The 22462-nt window shown below is 45.6% G+C and overlaps 1 protein-coding gene across 1 annotated transcript in view; it reads left to right on the forward strand.

Annotated features, from left to right (window-relative positions):
* Positions 1–22462, forward strand: part of LOC106590969 (pleckstrin homology domain-containing family G member 4B) — a 93259-nt gene that overhangs the window by 53264 nt on the left and 17533 nt on the right. Inside the window, 5 exon segments of the mRNA XM_045697041.1 lie at positions 2316–2977; positions 2979–3141; positions 4165–4414; positions 19598–19687; positions 20037–20261. Coding sequence (XP_045552997.1) covers positions 2316–2977; positions 2979–3141; positions 4165–4414; positions 19598–19687; positions 20037–20261 — 1390 coding nt within the window.

A 22462-nucleotide genomic window follows, 5' to 3' on the forward strand; every position in this document is an offset into this window, starting at 1 on the left:
ATAGTTATTATTATTAAACAGTAGTTACCATATTATTATTATGTCATAGTTATTATTATTAGACTGTAGTTGCCATATTATTATTATTATTATGTCATAGTTATTATTATTATTATTATGTCATAGTTAATATTATTAGACTGTAGTTACCATATTATTATTATTATGTCATAGTTATTATTAGTATTATTATATCATAGTTATTATTATTAGACAGTAGTTACCATATTATTATTATGTCATAGTTATTATTATTATTATTATGTCATAGTTATTATTATTAAACAGTAGTTACCATATTATTATTATGTCATAGTTATTATTATTAAACAGTAGTTACCATATTATTATTATGTCATAGTTATTATTATTAGACAGTAGTTACCATATTATTATTATGTCATAGTTATTATTTGTATTATTATGTCATAGTTATTATTATTATTATTATATCATAGTTATTATTATTAAACAATAGTTACCATATTATTATGTCATAGTTATTATTTTTATTATTATGTCGTAGTTATTATTATTATATCATAGTTATTATTATTAAACAGTAGTTACCATATTATTATTATGTCATAGTTATTATTGTTAGACAGTAGTTGCCATATTATTATTATTATTATTATGTCATAGTTATTATTAGTATTATTATGTCATAGTTATTATTATTAGACAGTAGTTACCATATTATTATTATGTCATAGTTATTATTTGTATTATTATGTCATAGTTATTATTATTATTATTATATCATAGTTATTATTATTAAACAATAGTTACCATATTATTATGTCATAGTTATTATTTTTATTATTATGTCGTAGTTATTATTATTATATCATAGTTATTATTATTAAACAATAGTTACCATATTATTATGTCATAGTTATTATTTTTATTATTATGTCGTAGTTATTATTATTATATCATAGTTATTATTATTAAACAATAGTTACCATATTATTATTATGTCATAGTTATTATTATTAAACAGTAGTTACCATATTATTATTATGTCATAGTTATTATTATTAAACAATAGTTACCATATTATTATTATGTCATAGTTATTATTATTAAACAGTAGTTACCATATTATTATTATGTCATAGTTATTATATTAAACAATAGTTACCATATTATTATTATGTCATAGTTATTATTATTATTATTATGTCATAGTTATTATTATTAAACAGTAGTTACCATATTATTATTATCATTATGTCATAGTTATTATTATTAAACAATAGTTACCATATTATTATGTCATAGTTATTATTAGTATTATTATGTCATAGTTATTATTATTTGACAGTAGTTACCATATTATTATTATTATTATTATGTCATAGTTATTATTAGTATTATTATGTCATAGTTATTATTATTTGACAGTAGTTACCATATTATTATTATTATGTCATAGTTATTATTAGTATTATTATATCATAGTTATTATTATTAGACTGTAGTTGCCATATTATTATTATTATTATTATGTCATAGTTATTATTAGTATTATTATGTCATAGTTATTATTATTTGACAGTAGTTACCATATTATTATTATTATGTCATAGTTATTATTAGTATTATTATATCATAGTTATTATTATTAGACTGTAGTTGCCATATTATTATTATTATTATTATGTCATAGTTATTATTAGTATTATTATGTCATAGTTATTATTAGTATTATTATGTCATAGTTATTATTATTTGACAGTAGTTACCATATTATTATTATGTCATAGTTATTATTAGTATTATTATATCATAGTTAATATTATTAGACTGTAGTTGCCATATTATTATTATTATTATGTCATAGTTATTATTATTAGACTGTAGTTGCCATATTATTATTATTATTATGTCATAGTTATTATTATTATTATTATGTCATAGTTATTATTATTATTATTATTATGTCATAGTTATTATTATTAGACTGTAGTTGCCATATTATTATTATTATTATGTCATAGTTAATATTATTATTATTATGTCATAGTTATTATTATTAGACTGTAGTTGCCATATTCTTTTTGCTACTAAGTATTATTTGTTTGTTAGTTGTTTTTATTTCAAATAATAAATAAATCATTTAGGGGGCTTTTTTCACTTTGGGGTGCAGTTTCCCCTAAGTACAGATCTAGGATCAGCTTCACCTCCCTCAATCCTAACCTTCACCATTAGTGGGGGAAATGAAAAACTTACCCCAGATGAGTGTCTTGGGGCAACTTCACACTACAGCCGTTTTTTTCCACTGACCTTGTCTCTCTCCCTCTGGCCAGCCCCCGGCAGACCCATCAGTGGAACGTCCTGTGGACCAAGTGTCAACAGACCAAGAACCAGCTGGAGGAAACCCTGGTCCAGGCCACAGCAGCAGCTACTGCAGCCTCTGACTCTGCAGCCTCTGACTCTGCAGCCAGAAATCTAACCAAAGACCCGTCAGAGACTGCAGACAGACAGGGGGGCTGCACTCACACGGAGCAGCATGGGGCTGCGGCAGGGGATCTTGTTTTACCTGAGTTGCCCACTCTGGGGTCAAGGATCATAGTGTCGTCTCTGGAGGAAGAAACCAAGCCTCACTCCACAGGGCACTTCTCCTCCAACAACAACAAGAGCCCCTCCTCCTGCTCCTTCACCTCCTCCTCCCTCTTCCCCTTCCCCCCCGCCCCAGAGGGAGACCCCCTCCTCCTCAAGCTGCGGCAGAGCCCCTCTCTGTTCGACGACACGGACAGCGACTGCACCATCGACTCCCTGGGGGCCGCCTCCTGCCACTCGGAGCCTGTCTATTCGTCGTCTGGGACGCCACTCCACCATCTCCACCATCACCACCAGCACCACCAGCACCGCAAACAGCCGCTCAAGAAGATCATGAAGAAGACGCTGAGCTATGAGCTGCCGGCAGCGCAGGACGGTGGCGGTGGCCACGTTGACACCAGCCACCTGCATGGTTACACGGGGGGTGTACATCAAGGGGCTGGAGGTGGCCAACAACGTGTCGGTGGAGAAGAAGCTGCAGAGGCCTGACGTGGTGAGCCCGGCGCTGGGACGCAGCCGCAGCATGTCCTCCCCCACCAGACACCCAGAGGGAGATGGAAAGAAGCATAGCAGGTGAGGGAAAGGGAAAGAGGGAGACCTAGTCAGATGTACAACTAAATGCCTTCAACTGAAATGTGTCTTCTACATTTAACCCAACCCCTCTGAATCAGAGAGGTGTGGAGGGCTGCCTTAATCAACATCCACGTCTTCGGGGAACACTGGGTTAACTGCCTTGTTCAGGGGCAGAACGACTGATTTTTTACCTTGTCAGCTCGGGGATTCAACCCAGCAACCTTTCAGTTACTGGCCCTACCCGCAATGCTACAGGACACACTGTCAGCTAAATTAACAAAATAATACTGTCTGTGTCCCAAATGGCACCCTATTTCCTATATAGTGCACTACTTTAGACCAGGACCCATATGGCTTCATGGCTCCATATCTCTTACCACATAATTAAATAGAACACTAGAGTGGCCATGGCATCCAAGCAACATGAATGAAAAATCTGCCATTTTGGTCAGAAAAACTTGAATTCATTGAATGACAGGATCTCTGTCTCTTCCCTCCTCAACAGTAAATGATAGGATCTCTGTCTCTTCCCTCCTCAACAGTAAATGATAGGATCTCTGTCTCTTCCCTCCTCAACAGTAAATGATAGGATCTCTGTCTCTTCCCTCCTCAACAGTAAATGATAGGATCTCTGTCTCTTCCCTCCTCAACAGTAAATGATAGGATCTCTGTCTCTTCCCTCCTCAACAGTAAATGATAAGATCTCTGTCTCTTCCCTCCTCAACAGTAAATGATAGGATCTCTGTCTCTTCCCTCCTCAACAGTAAATGATAGGATCTCTGTCTCTTCCCTCCTCAACAGTAAATGATAGGATCTCTGTCTCTTCCCTCCTCAACAGTAAATGATAGGATCTCTGTCTCTTCCCTCCTCAACAGTAAATGATAGGATCTCTGTCTCTTCCCTCCTCAACAGTAAATGATAGGATCTCTGTCTCTTCCCTCCTCAACAGTAAATGATAGGATCTCTGTCTCTTCCCTCCTCAACAGTAAATGATAGGATCTCTGTCTCTTCCCTCCTCAACAGTAAAGTGCAGCACATCATGGCTGAGATGATCTCCACGGAGAGGGAGTATGTGCGTTCCCTCAGCTACGTCATCGAGCACTACTTCCCAGAGATGGAGCGTCTGGACCTGCCTCAGGACCTCTGGGGGAAGCGCAGCATTATCTTTGGCAACATGGAGAAACTGTGTAACTTCCACTGCCAGTACTTCCTGAAAGAGCTGGAGGCCTCGGCCCACTCTCCCCTGTCCATCAGCAGCTGTTTCCTCAGACACGTGAGTCATGTTGACAGACAGGCAGACAGACAAAAAGGTAGACAGACACGCAGACAGACAGGCAGGCAGACACTCTCCCCTGTCCATCAGCAGCTGTTTCCTCAGACACGTGAGTCATGTTGACAGACAGGCAGACACTCTCCCCTGTCCATCAGCAGCTGTTTCCTCAGACACGTGAGTCATGTTGACAGACAGGCAGACAGACAAAAAGGTAGACAGACACGCAGACAGACAGGCAGGCAGACACTCTCCCCTGTCCATCAGCAGCTGTTTCCTCAGACACGTGAGTCATGTTGACAGACAGGCAGACACTCTCCCCTGTCCATCAGCAGCTGTTTCCTCAGACACGTGAGTCATGTTGACAGGCAGGCAGACACTCTCCCCTGTCCATCAGCAGCTGTTTCCTCAGACACGTGAGTCATGTTGACAGACAGGCAGACACTCTCCCCTGTCCATCAGCAGCTGTTTCCTCAGACACGTGAGTCATGTTGACAGACAGGCAGACACTCTCCCCTGTCCATCAGCAGCTGTTTCCTCAGACACGTGAGTCATGTTGACAGACAGGCAGACACTCTCCCCTGTCCATCAGCAGCTGTTTCCTCAGACACGTGAGTCATGTTGACAGACAGGCAGACACTCTCCCCTGTCCATCAGCAGCTGTTTCCTCAGACACGTGAGTCATGTTGACAGACAGGCAGACACTCTCCCCTGTCCATCAGCAGCTGTTTCCTCAGACACGTGAGTCATGTTGACAGACAGGCAGGCAGACACTCTCCCCTGTCCATCAGCAGCTGTTTCCTCAGACACGTGAGTCATGTTGACAGACAGGCAGACACTCTCCCCTGTCCATCAGCAGCTGTTTCCTCAGACACGTGAGTCATGTTGACAGACAGGCAGACACTCTCCCCTGTCCATCAGCAGCTGTTTCCTCAGACACGTGAGTCATGTTGACAGACAGGCAGACACTCTCCCCTGTCCATCAGCAGCTGTTTCCTCAGACACGTGAGTCATGTTGACAGACAGGCAGGCAGACACTCTCCCCTGTCCATCAGCAGCTGTTTCCTCAGACACGTGAGTCATGTTGACAGACAGGCAGACACTCTCCCCTGTCCATCAGCAGCTGTTTCCTCAGACACGTGAGTCATGTTGACAGACAGGCAGACACTCTCCCCTGTCCATCAGCAGCTGTTTCCTCAGACACGTGAGTCATGTTGACAGACAGGCAGACACTCTCCCCTGTCCATCAGCAGCTGTTTCCTCAGACACGTGAGTCATGTTGACAGACAGGCAGGCAGACACTCTCCCCTGTCCATCAGCAGCTGTTTCCTCAGACACGTGAGTCATGTTGACAGACAGACAGACACTCTCCCCTGTCCATCAGCAGCTGTTTCCTCAGACACGTGAGTCATGTTGACAGACAGGCAGACACTCTCCCCTGTCCATCAGCAGCTGTTTCCTCAGACACGTGAGTCATGTTGACAGACAGACAGACACTCTCCCCTGTCCATCAGCAGCTGTTTCCTCAGACACGTGAGTCATGTTGACAGACAGGCAGACACTCTCCCCTGTCCATCAGTAGCTGTTTCCTCAGACACGTGAGTCATGTTGACAGACAGGCAGACAGACACTCTCCCCTGTCCATCAGCAGCTGTTTCCTCAGACACGTGAGTCATGTTGACAGACAGGCAGACACTCTCCCCTGTCCATCAGCAGCTGTTTCCTCAGACACGTGAGTCATGTTGACAGACAGGCAGACACTCTCCCCTGTCCATCAGCAGCTGTTTCCTCAGACACGTGAGTCATGTTGACAGACAGGCAGACACTCTCCCCTGTCCATCAGCAGCTGTTTCCTCAGACACGTGAGTCATGTTGACAGACAGGCAGACACTCTCCCCTGTCCATCAGCAGCTGTTTCCTCAGACACGTGAGTCATGTTGACAGACAGGCAGACACTCTCCCCTGTCCATCAGCAGCTGTTTCCTCAGACACGTGAGTCATGTTGACAGACAGGCAGACACTCTCCCCTGTCCATCAGCAGCTGTTTCCTCAGACACGTGAGTCATGTTGACAGACAGGCAGACACTCTCCCCTGTCCATCAGCAGCTGTTTCCTCAGACACGTGAGTCATGTTGACAGACAGGCAGACACTCTCCCCTGTCCATCAGCAGCTGTTTCCTCAGACACGTGAGTCATGTTGACAGACAGGCAGACACTCTCCCCTGTCCATCAGCAGCTGTTTCCTCAGACACGTGAGTCATGTTGACAGACAGGCAGACACTCTCCCCTGTCCATCAGCAGCTGTTTCCTCAGACACGTGAGTCATGTTGACAGACAGGCAGACACTCTCCCCTGTCCATCAGCAGCTGTTTCCTCAGACACGTGAGTCATGTTGACAGACAGGCAGACACTCTCCCCTGTCCATCAGCAGCTGTTTCCTCAGACACGTGAGTCATGTTGACAGACAGGCAGGCAGACACTCTCCCCTGTCCATCAGCAGCTGTTTCCTCAGACACGTGAGTCATGTTGACAGACAGGCAGGCAGACACTCTCCCCTGTCCATCAGCAGCTGTTTCCTCAGACACGTGAGTCATGTTGACAGACAGGCAGACAGACACTCTCCCCTGTCCATCAGCAGCTGTTTCCTCAGACACGTGAGTCATGTTGACAGACAGGCAGACAGACACTCTCCCCTGTCCATCAGCAGCTGTTTCCTCAGACACGTGAGTCATGTTGACAGACAGGCAGACAGACACTCTCCCCTGTCCATCAGCAGCTGTTTCCTCAGACACGTGAGTCATGTTGACAGACAGGCAGACAGACACTCTCCCCTGTCCATCAGCAGCTGTTTCCTCAGACACGTGAGTCATGTTGACAGACAGGCAGACAGACACTCTCCCCTGTCCATCAGCAGCTGTTTCCTCAGACACGTGAGTCATGTTGACAGACAGGCAGACACTCTCCCCTGTCCATCAGCAGCTGTTTCCTCAGACACGTGAGTCATGTTGACAGACAGGCAGGCAGACACTCTCCCCTGTCCATCAGCAGCTGTTTCCTCAGACACGTGAGTCATGTTGACAGACAGGCAGGCAGACACTCTCCCCTGTCCATCAGCAGCTGTTTCCTCAGACACGTGAGTCATGTTGACAGACAGGCAGACACTCTCCCCTGTCCATCAGCAGCTGTTTCCTCAGACACGTGAGTCATGTTGACAGACAGGCAGACACTCTCCCCTGTCCATCAGCAGCTGTTTCCTCAGACACGTGAGTCATGTTGACAGACAGGCAGACAGACACTCTCCCCTGTCCATCAGCAGCTGTTTCCTCAGACACGTGAGTCATGTTGACAGACAGGCAGACAGACACTCTCCCCTGTCCATCAGCAGCTGTTTCCTCAGACACGTGAGTCATGTTGACAGACAGGCAGACAGACACTCTCCCCTGTCCATCAGCAGCTGTTTCCTCAGACACGTGAGTCATGTTGACAGACAGGCAGACAGACACTCTCCCCTGTCCATCAGCAGCTGTTTCCTCAGACACGTGAGTCATGTTGACAGACAGGCAGACACTCTCCCCTGTCCATCAGCAGCTGTTTCCTCAGACACGTGAGTCATGTTGACAGACAGGCAGACACTCTCCCCTGTCCATCAGCAGCTGTTTCCTCAGACACGTGAGTCATGTTGACAGGCAGGCAGACACTCTCCCCTGTCCATCAGCAGCTGTTTCCTCAGACACGTGAGTCATGTTGACAGACAGGCAGGCAGACACTCTCCCCTGTCCATCAGCAGCTGTTTCCTCAGACACGAGAGTCATGTTGACAGACAGGCAGACACTCTCCCCTGTCCATCAGCAGCTGTTTCCTCAGACACGTGAGTCATGTTGACAGACAGGCAGGCAGACACTCTCCCCTGTCCATCAGCAGCTGTTTCCTCAGACACGTGAGTCATGTTGACAGACAGGCAGGCAGACACTCTCCCCTGTCCATCAGCAGCTGTTTCCTCAGACACGTGAGTCATGTTGACAGACAGGCAGGCAGACACTCTCCCCTGTCCATCAGCAGCTGTTTCCTCAGACACGTGAGTCATGTTGACAGACAGGCAGACACTCTCCCCTGTCCATCAGCAGCTGTTTCCTCAGACACGTGAGTCATGTTGACAGACAGGCAGACACTCTCCCCTGTCCATCAGCAGCTGTTTCCTCAGACACGTGAGTCATGTTGACAGACAGGCAGACACTCTCCCCTGTCCATCAGCAACTGTTTCCTCAGACACGTGAGTCATGTTGACAGACAGGCAGACACTCTCCCCTGTCCATCAGCAGCTGTTTCCTCAGACACGTGAGTCATGTTGACAGACAGGCAGACACTCTCCCCTGTCCATCAGCAGCTGTTTCCTCAGACACGTGAGTCATGTTGACAGACAGGCAAGCAGACACTCTCCCCTGTCCATCAGCAGCTGTTTCCTCAGACACGTGAGTCATGTTGACAGACAGGCAGACACTCTCCCCTGTCCATCAGCAGCTGTTTCCTCAGACACGTGAGTCATGTTGACAGACAGGCAGACACTCTCCCCTGTCCATCAGCAGCTGTTTCCTCAGACACGTGAGTCATGTTGACAGACAGGCAGACAGACACTCTCCCCTGTCCATCAGCAGCTGTTTCCTCAGACACGTGAGTCATGTTGACAGACAGGCAGACACTCTCCCCTGTCCATCAGCAGCTGTTTCCTCAGACACGTGAGTCATGTTGACAGACAGGCAGGCAGACACTCTCCCCTGTCCATCAGCAGCTGTTTCCTCAGACACGTGAGTCATGTTGACAGACAGACAGACACTCTCCCCTGTCCATCAGCAGCTGTTTCCTCAGACACGTGAGTCATGTTGACAGACAGGCAGGCAGACACTCTCCCCTGTCCATCAGCAGCTGTTTCCTCAGACACGTGAGTCATGTTGACAGACAGGCAGACACTCTCCCCTGTCCATCAGCAGCTGTTTCCTCAGACACGTGAGTCATGTTGACAGACAGGCAGACAGACACTCTCCCCTGTCCATCAGCAGCTGTTTCCTCAGACACGTGAGTCATGTTGACAGACAGGCAGGCAGACACTCTCCCCTGTCCATCAGCAGCTGTTTCCTCAGACACGTGAGTCATGTTGACAGACAGGCAGACAGACACTCTCCCCTGTCCATCAGCAGCTGTTTCCTCAGACACGTGAGTCATGTTGACAGACAGGCAGACAGACACTCTCCCCTGTCCATCAGCAGCTGTTTCCTCAGACACGTGAGTCATGTTGACAGACAGGCAGACAGACACTCTCCCCTGTCCATCAGCAGCTGTTTCCTCAGACACGTGAGTCATGTTGACAGACAGGCAGACAGACACTCTCCCCTGTCCATCAGCAGCTGTTTCCTCAGACACGTGAGTCATGTTGACAGACACGCAGACACTCTCCCCTGTCCATCAGCAGCTGTTTCCTCAGACACGTGAGTCATGTTGACAGACACGCAGACACTCTCCCCTGTCCATCAGCAGCTGTTTCCTCAGACACGTGAGTCATGTTGACAGACACGCAGACAGACACTCTCCCCTGTCCATCAGCAGCTGTTTCCTCAGACACGTGAGTCATGTTGACAGACAGGCAGACAGACAGGCAGGCAGACACTCTCCCCTGTCCATCAGCAGCTGTTTCCTCAGACACGTGAGTCATGTTGACAGACACGCAGACACTCTCCCCTGTCCATCAGCAGCTGTTTCCTCAGACACGTGAGTCATGTTGACAGACACGCAGACAGACACTCTCCCTGTCCATCAGCAGCTGTTTCCTCAGACACGTGAGTCATGTTGACAGACAGGCAGACAGACAGGCAGGCAGACACTCTCCCCTGTCCATCAGCAGCTGTTTCCTCAGACACGTGAGTCATGTTGACAGACAGGCAGACAGACAGGCAGGCAGACACTCTCCCCTGTCCATCAGCAGCTGTTTCCTCAGACACGTGAGTCATGTTGACAGACAGGCAGACAGACAAAAAGGTAGACAGACACGCAGACAGACAGGCAGGCAGACACTCTCCCCTGTCCATCAGCAGCTGTTTCCTCAGACACGTGAGTCATGTTGACAGACAGGCAGACAGACAAAAAGGTAGACAGACACGCAGACAGACAGGCAGGCAGACACTCTCCCCTGTCCATCAGCAGCTGCTTCCTCAGACACGTGAGTCATGTTGACAGACAGGCAGACAGACCAAAAGGTAGACAGACAGGCAGAGAGAGAGGCAGACTGACAGGCAGACAGACAGGCAGGCAGACACTCTCCCCTGTCCATCAGCAGCTGCTTCCTCAGACACTTGAGTCTTAAGATGAGTCACAAATGGCACCCTATTCTCTATATAGTGCACTACTTTTTTTGTTTGTTACCAGGGTCACAAACATCAACATGAGGGTAACGTTTTGTACTGCTGGGCACTGTTGGAGCTAGAAAACACAAGCATTTCGTTGCACCTGCAATAACATCTGCAAATCTATGTATGGCGATCAATAAACTTTGATTTGACTTGAACTTTGTTTAGATGGAGATGAATTTGGGAAGCTGCAGGGGACTGGGACCCAGACAGAGTGAGACTCCCAAATGACACCCTATTACCTATATAGTGCACTACTTTTGACCAGAGCCGTATATGCCCTGGTAGTCCACTCGAAAAGGAATGGGTGTCATTCGGGATGCAGTCCCAGTTCCTCCTAGACCAGGGATGGGCAACTGGCGGCCCACGGGCCCTCGGATCAATTTCCCCTCAGAATGTAATAATACAATGTGGCTGTGGATCATCGGTTTTTCTCTTGATATGTCAGTCACTGACAGTCACTCAAATAGCCAGGTCAGCTAACAGGTTTTAGATTGGTAAATTAGTCTAATGGCCAGCTATCTAAACGTGTAGTAATCAATGTCGAATTAGAGCCCCATTGATTTTTGTTAGTCAGTCTCACTCAGATATCATATTAAAAACTGCAAAATGTGTAGAATTGCAGCAAACTAGCTTTAAAACAGCAACATTTCTCGACACCCCATGGCAAAATGTGTAGAATTGCAGCAAACTACATTTACATTTACGTCATTTAGCAGACGCTCTTATCCAGAGCGACTTACAAATTGGTGCATTCACCTTATGATATCCAGTGGAACAACCACTTTACAATAGTACATCTATATAAAAAAAAAAGGGGGGAGGGTAGGTGGGGGAGGGTTAGAAGGATTACTTTATCCTATCCCAGGTATTCCTTAAAGAGGTGGGGTTTCAGGTGTCTCCGGAAGGTGGTGATTGACTCCGCTGCCCTGGCGTCGTGAGGGAGCTTGTTCCACCATTGGGGTGCCAGAGCAGCGAACAGTTTTGCCTGGGCTGAGCGGGAACTGTGCTTCCGCAGAGGTAGGGAGGCGAGCAGGCCAGAGGTGGATGAACGCAGTGCCCTTCTTTGGGTGTAGGGACTGATCAGAGCCTGAAGGTATGGAGGTGCCGTTCCCCTCACAGCTCCGTAGGCAAGCACCATGGTCTTGTAGCAGATGCGAGCTTCAACTGGAAGCCAGTGGAGTGTGCGGAGGAGCGGGGTGACGTGAGAGAACTTGGGAAGGTTGAACACCAGGCGGGCTGCGGCGTTCTGGATGAGTTGTAGGGGTTTAATGGCACAGGCAGGGAGCCCCGCCAACAGCGAGTTGCAGTAATCCAGACGGGAGATGACAAGTGCCTGGATTAGGACCTGCGCCGCTTCCTGTGTAAGGCAGTGTCGTACTCTGCGAATGTTGTAGAGCATGAACCTACACGATTGGGTCACCGCCTTGATGTTAGCGGAGAACTACAGGGTATTGTCCAGGGTCACGCCAAAGCTCTTAGCACTCTGGGAGGAGGACAGAATGGAGTTGTCAACTGTGATGGCGAGATCATGGAATGGGCAGTCCTTCCCCGGGAGGAAGAGCAGCTGCGTCTTGCCGAGGTTCAGCTTGAGGTGGTGATCCGTCATCCACACTGATATGTCTGCCAGACATAGATGCGATTCGCCACCTGGTTATCAGAAGGGGGAAAGGAGAAGATTAATTATGTGTCGTCTGCGTAGCAATGATAGGAGAGACCATGTGAGGATATGACAGAGCCAAGTGACTTGGTGTATAGCGAGAATAGGAGAGGGCCTAGAACTGAGCCCTGGGGGACACCAGTGGTGAGAGCACGTGGTGCGGAGACGGATTCTCGCCACGCCACCTGGTAGGAGCGACCTGTCAGGTAGGACGCAATCCAAGAGTGAGCCGCGCCGTAGATGCCCAACTCGGAGAGGGTGGACAGGAGGATCTGATGGTTCACAGTATCAAAGGCAGCAGATAGGTCTAGAAGGATGAGAGCAGAGGAGAGAGAGTTAGCTTTAGCAGTGTGGAGAGCCTCCGTGACACAGAGAAGAGCAGTCTCAGTTGAATGACCAGTCTTGAAACCTGACTGATTTGGATGAAGAAGGTGATTCTGAGAGAGATAGCAAGAGAGCTGGCCAAGGACGGCACGCTCAAGAGTTTTGGAGAGAAAAGAAAGAAGGGATACTGGTCTGTAGTTGTTGACATCGGAGGGATCGAGTGTAGGTTTTTTGAGAAGGGGTGCAACTCTCGCTCTCTTGAAGACGGAAGGGATGTAGCCAGCGGTCAAGGATGAGTTGATGAGCGAGGTGAGGTAAGGGAGAAGGTCTCCGGAAATGGTCTGGAGAAGAGAGGAGGGGATAGGGTCAAGCGGGCAGGTTGTTGGGCGGCTGGCCGTCAGAAGTCGCAAGATTTCATCTGGAGAGAGAGGGGAGAAAGAGGTCAAAGCACAGGGTAGGGCAATGTGAGCAGGACCAGCGGTGTCGTTTGACTTAACAAATGAGGATCGGATGTCGTCAACCTTCTTTTCAAAATGGTTGACGAAGTCATCCGCAGAGAGGGAGGAGGGGGGGAGGATTCAGGAGGGGGGAGAAGGTGGCAAAGAGCTTCCTAGGGTTAGAGGCAGATGCTTGGAATTTAGAGTGATAGAAAGTGGCTTTAGCAGCAGAAACAGAGGAAGAAAATGTAGAGAGGAGGGAGTGAAAAGATGCCAGGTCCGCAGGGAGGCTAGTTTTCCTCCATTTCCGCTCGGCTACCCGGAGCCCTGTTCTGTGAGCTCGCAGTGAGTCGTCAAGCCACGGAGCAGGAGGGGAGGACCGAGCCGGCCGGGAGGATAGGGGACATAGAGAGTCAAGGGATGCAGAAAGGGAGGAGAGGAGGGTTGAGGAGGCAGAATCAGGAGATTGGTTGGAGAAGGATTGAGCAGAGGGAAGAGATGATAGGATGGAAGAGGAGAGAGTAGCAGGAGAGAGAGAGCGAAGGTTGCGACGGCGCAATACCATCTGAGTAGGGGCAGAGTGAGTAGTGATTGGAGGAGAGCGAGAGGGAAAAGGATACAATGTAGTGGTCGGAGACTTGGAGGGGAGTTGCAGTGAGATTAGTAGAAGAACAGCATCTAGTAAAGATGAGGTCAAGCGTATTGCCTGCCTTGTGAGTAGGGGGGGACGGTGAGAGGGTGAGGTAAGAGGAGAGGAGTGGAGTGGAAAGAAGGAGGCAGAGAGAAATGAGTCAAAGGTAGACGTAGGGAGGTTAAAGTCACCCAGAATTGTGAGGGGTGAGCCATCCTCAGGAAAGGAACTTATCAAGGCGTCAAGCTCATTGATGAACTCTCCAAGGGAACCTGGAGGGCGATAAATGATAAGGATGTTAAGCTTGAATGGGCTAGTGACTGTGACAGCATGGAATTCAAAGGAGGAGATAGACAGATGGGTCAGGGGAGAAAGAGAGAATGTCCACTTGGGAGAGATGAGGATTCCAGTGCCACCACCCCGCTGACCAGATGCTCTCGGGGTATGCGAGAACACGTGGTCAGACGAGGAGAGAGCAGTAGGAGTAGCAGTGTTTTCTGTGGTAATCCATGTTTCCGTCAGTGCCAAGAAGTCGAGGGACTGGAGGGTAGCATAGGCTGAGATGAACTCTGCCTTGTTGGCCGCAGACCGGCAGTTCCAGAGGCTGCCGGAGACCTGGAACTCCACGTGGGTCGTGCGCGCTGGGACCACCAGGTTAGAGTGGCGGTGTGAAGCGTTTGTGTGGCCTGTGCAGAGAGGAGAGAACAGGGATAGACAGACACATAGTTGACAGGCTACAGGAGAGGCTACGCTAATGCAAAGGAGATTGGAATGAAAATTAACTAAACAACTGGGGAAGCGAGAGAGCAGGGCCTCCCTCACTAACCATTCAATGAAACACTCAAATATAACTTTTCCAACTTCCACTTTAGAAATTATAATTGATGTAAGCTACAGTGGTTCAATGTTTCCAGGAATAGGCTCAAACTTAGTTTATTCAGCTAGATAACTTGGTACAGTATTCTTCCGTGAAACCCACCCAGTGCACCGTATCCTATAGCTAACTAGCATGCTAGCATCCAATAACACACGGTTAGCACCAATACTTGGTTACAACAAACTACCAATGGATCATTCGTGTCCGTGTCTAGTTCCTTTCATAACGCAGAAGTAATTAAAAGTTGGCTAGCTAACACAAAGTCAGTCCTGCTAGCTACACAAGTGGACTACACAACTCGAAAGCTCAGAAAGTTAAGCTTACGTTGCAAAAATCTTATTGACAAAAAATGATACAGTACTGCTAGCTGGTAGCGTTGGCTAGCTAGCAGTGGCTGCGTTTACCTTTATCTTTGATACAAAGACAACTATGTAGCTAGCTAACATTACACTAATCAAATCGTTCTGTTGAAATGTACTTACTTGCTAAAACAGCAACATTTCTCGACACCCCATGGCAAAATGTGTAGAATTGCAGCAAACTAGCTTTAAAACAGCAACATTTCTCGACACCCCATTGCAAAATGTGTAGAATTGTAGCAAACTAGCTTTAAAACAGCAACATTTCTCGACACCCCATGGCAAACTGTGAGCAACTGTGTCCCCTCATGATGATCAGATATGTTGTGGTCCCCACCCCCATCAAAGTTGCCCATCCCTGTCCTAGACGGACAGAGTTTAGCCTGTAGCCTCAGGCTAGAAACAAGCACACTGCTGGAAACACAATACAAGACAATACACCAGAGAGACCCAATGACCTCTCTCTCTGACAGGCTGGTTGATATACATGTCCCTCAATCAGCTCAGTCAGACCAGATACATTCCATATCCTTTATTATGAGAGAATTAAACAAGTACGTTAAAGAAGTCACCAACAATGTGTCCCAAACTACTGCAAATGAATGTAAGGTGCAACTCTCTCCATATATAAAAAAACGTATAATTTGATTAAATATTAGGTTGAAAAGATTGAACGATTGTGATGTTTCAGTCAATGAGGCCTTTCATCAGATCTCTGGTCCAGGTCCTGTAGGGAAGTCAGTGGTATGGAAAGATAAAGAGAGAGAGCGAGAGCGAGAGAGAGAGAGAGAGAGAGAGAGAGAGAGAGAGAGAGATAAAGATAAAGATAAAGACAGAGAGAGAGAGAGAGAGCGCACACCCTGGGGCTGGGAACTGACACACTAAAACCCAGTGACCTAGTTCTAGCAGAGTGATCTACATATTGGACTGTCTGTCGTTCACTAACCTTCTTAAGAAAACACAAACACCCTTTTTAATATTTGACCTTTGAGGTGACCTTTGACCTTTGAGGCAGGCTTTTACCGAATGCTTTTTCTCTTGTTCACAACTACAAGTATAAGACGAGTTAACGACATGACCTGGGTATGAGTTGAGTCAACGACATGACCTGGGTATGAGTTGAGAGAATATGATTTTTATTGGACAGTTACTTTAAAATAAGAAATGTTCTTTTAAACATGTTACTATTGGTGGGTACCAAACTAACTCAACTATAAACTAATATATGTAGAGGTTTTAGTTGAAATCAAATGGAATCCTAATGGTTGGTTGATGGTATTCTAATGGTTGGTTGATGGTATTCTAATGGTTGGTTGATGGTAATCTAATGGTTGGTTGATGGAATCCTAATGGTTGGTTGATGGAATCCTAATGGTTGGTTGATGGAATCCTAATGGTTGGTTGATGGAATCCTAATGGTTGGTTGATGGAATCCTAATGGTTGGTTGATGGTATCCTAATGGTTGGTTGATGGTATTCTAATAATTGGTTGATGGTATTCTAATGGTTGGTTGATGGTATCCTAATGGTTGGTTGATGGAATCATAATGGTTGGTTGATGGTATTCTAATGGTTGGTTGATGGTATTCTAATGGTTGGTTGATGGAATCCTAATGGTTGGTTGATGGAATCCTAATGGTTGGTTGATGGTATTCTAATGGTTGGTTGATGGTATCCTAATGGTTGGTTGATGGAATCCTAATGGTTGGTTGATGGTATTCTAATGGTTGGTTGATGGTATTATAATGGTTGGTTGATGGAATCCTAATGGTTGGTTGATGGAATCCTAATGGTTGATTGATGGAATACTAATGGTTGGTTGATGGAATCCTAATGGTTGGTTGATGATATTCTAATGGTTGGTTGATGGTATCCTAATGGTTGGTTGATGGTATTCTAATGGTTGGTTGATGGTATTCTAATGGTTGGTTGATGGAATCCTAATGGTTGGTTGATGGTATTCTAATGGTTGGTTGATGGTATTCTAATGGTTGGTTGATGGTATTCTAATGGTTGGTTGGTTGATGGAATCCTAATGGTTGGTTGATGGTATCCTAATGGTTGGTTGATGGTATTCTAATGGTTGGTTGATGGTATTCTAATGGTTGGTTGATGGTATTCTAATGGATGGTTGATGGTATCCTAATGGTTGGTTGATGGTATTCTAATGGTTGGTTGATGGAATCCTAATGGTTGGTTGATGGAATCCTAATGGTTGGTTGATGGAATCCTAATGGTTGGTTGATGGTATTCTAATGGTTGGTTGATGGTATTCTAATGGTTGGTTGATGGAATCCTAATGGTTGGTTGATGGTATTCTAATGGTTGGTTGATGGTATTCTAATGGTTGGTTGATGGAATCCTAATGGTTGGTTGATGGTATTCTAATGGTTGGTTGATGGTATTCTAATGGTTGGTTGATGGTATCCTAATGGTTGGTTGATGGTATTCTAATGGTTGGTTGATGGTATTCTAATGGTTGGTTGATGGAATCCTAATGGTTGGTTGATGGAATCCTAATGGTTGGTTGATGGTATCCTAATGGTTGGTTGATGGTATTCTAATAATTGGTTGATGGTATTCTAATGGTTGGTTGATGGTATCCTAATGGTTGGTTGATGGAATCATAATGGTTGGTTGATGGTATTCTAATGGTTGGTTGATGGTATTCTAATGGTTGGTTGATGGAATCCTAATGGTTGGTTGATGGAATCCTAATGGTTGGTTGATGGTATTCTAATGGTTGGTTGATGGTATCCTAATGGTTGGTTGATGGAATCCTAATGGTTGGTTGATGGTATTCTAATGGTTGGTTGATGGTATTATAATGGTTGGTTGATGGAATCCTAATGGTTGGTTGATGGAATCCTAATGGTTGATTGATGGAATACTAATGGTTGGTTGATGGAATCCTAATGGTTGGTTGATGATATTCTAATGGTTGGTTGATGGTATCCTAATGGTTGGTTGATGGTATTCTAATGGTTGGTTGATGGTATTCTAATGGTTGGTTGATGGAATCCTAATGGTTGGTTGATGGTATTCTAATGGTTGGTTGATGGTATTCTAATGGTTGGTTGATGGTATTCTAATGGTTGGTTGGTTGATGGAATCCTAATGGTTGGTTGATGGTATCCTAATGGTTGGTTGATGGTATTCTAATGGTTGGTTGATGGTATTCTAATGGTTGGTTGATGGTATTCTAATGGATGGTTGATGGTATCCTAATGGTTGGTTGATGGTATTCTAATGGTTGGTTGATGGAATCCTAATGGTTGGTTGATGGAATCCTAATGGTTGGTTGATGGAATCCTAATGGTTGGTTGATGGTATTCTAATGGTTGGTTGATGGTATTCTAATGGTTGGTTGATGGAATCCTAATGGTTGGTTGATGGTATTCTAATGGTTGGTTGATGGTATTCTAATGGTTGGTTGATGGAATCCTAATGGTTGGTTGATGGTATTCTAATGGTTGGTTGATGGTATTCTAATGGTTGGTTGATGGTATCCTAATGGTTGGTTGATGGTATTCTAATGGTTGGTTGATGGTATTCTAATGGTTGGTTGATGGAATCCTAATGGTTGGTTGATGGTATTCTAATGGTTGGTTGATGGTATTCTAATGGTTGGTTGATGGTATTCGAATGGTTGGTTGATGGAATCCTAATGGTTGGTTGATGGAATCCTAATGGTTGGTTGATGGTATCCTAATGGTTGGTTGATGGTATTCTAATGGTTGGTTGATGGTATTCTAATGGTTGGTTGATGGAATCCTAATGGTTGGTTGATGGAATCCTAATGGTTGGTTGATGGTATTCTAATGGTTGGTTGATGGTATTCTAATGGTTGGTTGATGGAATCCTAATGGTTGGTTGATGGTATCCTAATGGTTGGTTGATGGTATTCTAATGGTTGGTTGATGGTATTCTAATGGTTGGTTGATGGAATCCTAATGGTTGGTTGATGGAATCCTAATGGTTGGTTGATGGTATTCTAATGGTTGGTTGATGGTATTCTAATGGTTGGTTGATGGTATTCTAATGGTTGGTTGATGGTATTCTAATGGTTGGTTGATGGAATCCTAATGGTTGGTTGATGGAATCCTAATGGTTGGTTGATGGAATCCAGGCCTCATGAGCTAAATGAGTCTCCGTGTTTAGGCCTAGCACAGAACACCGGTCCCGCGTCCCAAATGGCACCCTATTCCCTAAATAATGCACCCTATTCTCTATGGGCCCTATTCAAAAGTTGTGCACTATATAGGGAATAGGGTGCCATTTGGAACACAACCTGTGTGTGTACCTTTGACTGTAGTCAGAGTGGTAACTTGTTATTCCTGTGTGCAAGAGGATCAGTTTGACTGTAGTCAGAGTGGTAACTTGTTATTCCTGTGTGCAGGAGGATCAGTTTGACTGTAGTCAGAGTGGTAACTTGTTATTCCTGTGTGCAGGAGGATCAGTTTGACTGTAGTCAGAGTGGTAACTTGTTATTCCTGTGTGCAGGAGGATCAGTTTGGAATGTACGCTCTCTACAGCAAGAACAAGCCGCAGTCTGACGCTCTACTCACCAGCCACGGGAATGGATTCTTTAAGGTGCGTCTGGAAACGGCTCTGGTTACTAACGTTCTAGGATCAGCTGTACTAACACCAGCCCTGACCTTTAACCAATATGAACCAAACTACTTCACAGCAACAGGCTAATTGTAAGGTTGTGTGAGCCTAACGTCATATAGGGTGCTACTAGTATACATCTGCTAGTTCTACATTCAGTAACATTAGAATTCCCATTGTCAAACGTTACATAGCTACTGGACGTCTTCCTATGTAGAATGGAAGAGTTGAATTGACATCAGAATTCCCATTTAGAAAAGCTATTGTAGGTCTGCATACAGAGTCCTACATCCCCTCTCATCCTCCTCTATGTGTGCGTCTGTCTCCCCAGAACAAGCAGTTGGAGCTGGGTGATAAGATGGACCTGGCGTCCTACCTGCTGAAGCCCATCCAGAGGATGTCTAAGTACGCCCTGCTACTGAAGGACCTGATCAAGGAGTGTGGTCAGTCCCAGGAACAGGAGCTCTCTGACCTCCGCACCGCAGAGGAGATGGTTAAGTTCCAGCTGCGCCATGGCAACGACTTGCTGGCCATGGACGCCATCCGAGGATGTGATGTAAGTCGGGGGGAGAGCAGTAGAGCAGTAGAGCAGTAGAGCTGTAGAGCTGTAGAGCAGTAGAGCTGTAGAGCAGTAGAGCTGTAGAGCTGTAGAGCAGTAGAGCTGTAGAGCTGTAGAGCTGTAGAGCTGTAGAGCTGTAGAGCAGTAGAGCAGTAGAGCAGTAGAGCTGTAGAGCTGTAGAGCAGTAGAACAGTAGAGCTGTAGAGCTGTAGAGCTGTAGAGCAGTAGAGCAGTAGAGCTGTAGAGCTGTAGAGCAGTAGAGCAGTAGAGCTGTAGAGCTGTAGAGCTGTAGAGCTGTAGAGCTGTAGAGCAGTAGAACAGTAGAGCTGTAGAGCTGTAGAGCTGTAGAGCTGTAGAGCTGTAGAGCAGTAGAGCTGTAGAGCAGTAGAGCTGTAGAGCTGTAGAGCAGTAGAGCAGTAGAGCTGTAGAGCTGTAGAGCAGTAGAACAGTAGAGCTGTAGAGCTGTAGAGCTGTAGAGCAGTAGAGCTGTAGAGCTGTAGAGCTGTAGAGCAGTAGAGCTGTAGAGCAGTAGAGCAGTAGAGCTGTAGAGCAGTAGAGCAGTAGAGCTGTAGAGCAGTAGAGCTGTAGAGCTGTAGAGCAGTAGAGCTGTAGAGCTGTAGAGCAGTAGAGCTGTAGAACAGTAGAGCAGTAGAGCTGTAGAGCTGTAGAGCTGTAGAGCAGTAGAGCTGTAGAGCTGTAGAACAGTAGAGCAGTAGAGCTGTAGAGCTGTAGAACAGTAGAGCAGTAGAGCTGTAGAACAGTAGAACAGTAGAGAAGGTAGAACAGTAGAGCTGTAGAGCTGTAGAGCTGTAGAACAGTAGAGCAGTAGAGCAGTAGAGCTGTAGAACAGTAGAACAGTAGAACAGTAGAGCTGTAGAACAGTAGAGAAGGTAGAGCTGTAGAACAGTAGAACAGTAGAGCTGTAGAACAGTAGAACAGTAGAGCTGTAGAACAGTAGAACAGTAGAACAGTAGAGCAGTAGAACAGTAGAACAGTAGAACAGTAGAGCTGTAGAACAGTAGAGCAGTAGAGCTGTAGAACAGTAGAACAGTAGAGCAGTAGAACAGTAGAGCTGTAGAGCAGTAGAGAAGTAGAACAGTAGAGCAGTAGAGCAGTAGAGCTGTAGAACAGTAGAGCAGTAGAACAGTAGAACTGTAGAGCTGTAGAACAGTAGAGCTGTAGAGCAGTAGAACAGTAGAGCAGTAGAACAGTAGAGCTGTAGAGCAGTAGAGCTGTAGAGCAGTAGAGCAGTAGAGCTGTAGAACAGTAGAGCAGTAGAACAGTAGAACAGTAGAACAGTAGAGCAGTAGAACAGTAGAGCAGTAGAACAGTAGAGCAGTAGAGCTGTAGAACAGTAGAGCAGGAGAACAGCAGAGCAGAAGAACAGCTGAGCTGTAGAACAGTAGAACAGTAGAGCTGTAGAACAGTAGAGCAGTAGAGCAGTAGAACAGTAGAGCTGTAGAGCAGTAGAGCAGTAGAACAGTAGAGCAGTAGAGCAGTAGAACAGTAGAACAGTAGAGCAGTAGAGCAGTAGAACAGTAGAGCAGTAGAACAGTAGAACAGTAGAACAGTAGAGCTGTAGAACAGTAGAAAAGGTAGAGCAGTAGAGCTGTAGAGCTGTAGAACAGTAGAGCAGTAGAGCTGTAGAACAGTAGAACAGTAGAGAAGGTAGAACAGTAGAGCTGTAGAGCTGTAGAGCTGTAGAACAGTAGAGCAGTAGAGCAGTAGAGCTGTAGAACAGTAGAACAGTAGAACAGTAGAGCTGTAGAGCTGTAGAACAGTAGAGCAGTAGAGCTGTAGAACAGTAGAACAGTAGAGCAGTAGAACAGTAGAGCTGTAGAGCAGTAGAGAAGTAGAACAGTAGAGCAGTAGAGCAGTAGAGCTGTAGAACAGTAGAGCTGTAGAGAAGGTAGAGCTGTAGAACAGTAGAACAGTAGAGCTGTAGAACAGTAGAACAGTAGAGCTGTAGAACAGTAGAACAGTAGAACAGTAGAGCAGTAGAACAGTAGAACAGTAGAACAGTAGAGCTGTAGAACAGTAGAGCAGTAGAGCTGTAGAACAGTAGAACAGTAGAGCAGTAGAACAGTAGAGCTGTAGAGCAGTAGAGAAGTAGAACAGTAGAGCAGTAGAGCAGTAGAGCTCTAGAACAGTAGAGCAGTAGAACAGTAGAACTGTAGAGCAGTAGAGCTGTAGAACAG

The sequence above is a fragment of the Salmo salar genome, chromosome ssa02 (genome assembly GCF_905237065.1).
Source record: "Salmo salar chromosome ssa02, Ssal_v3.1, whole genome shotgun sequence".
Classification (NCBI taxonomy): Eukaryota; Metazoa; Chordata; class Actinopteri; order Salmoniformes; family Salmonidae; genus Salmo; species Salmo salar.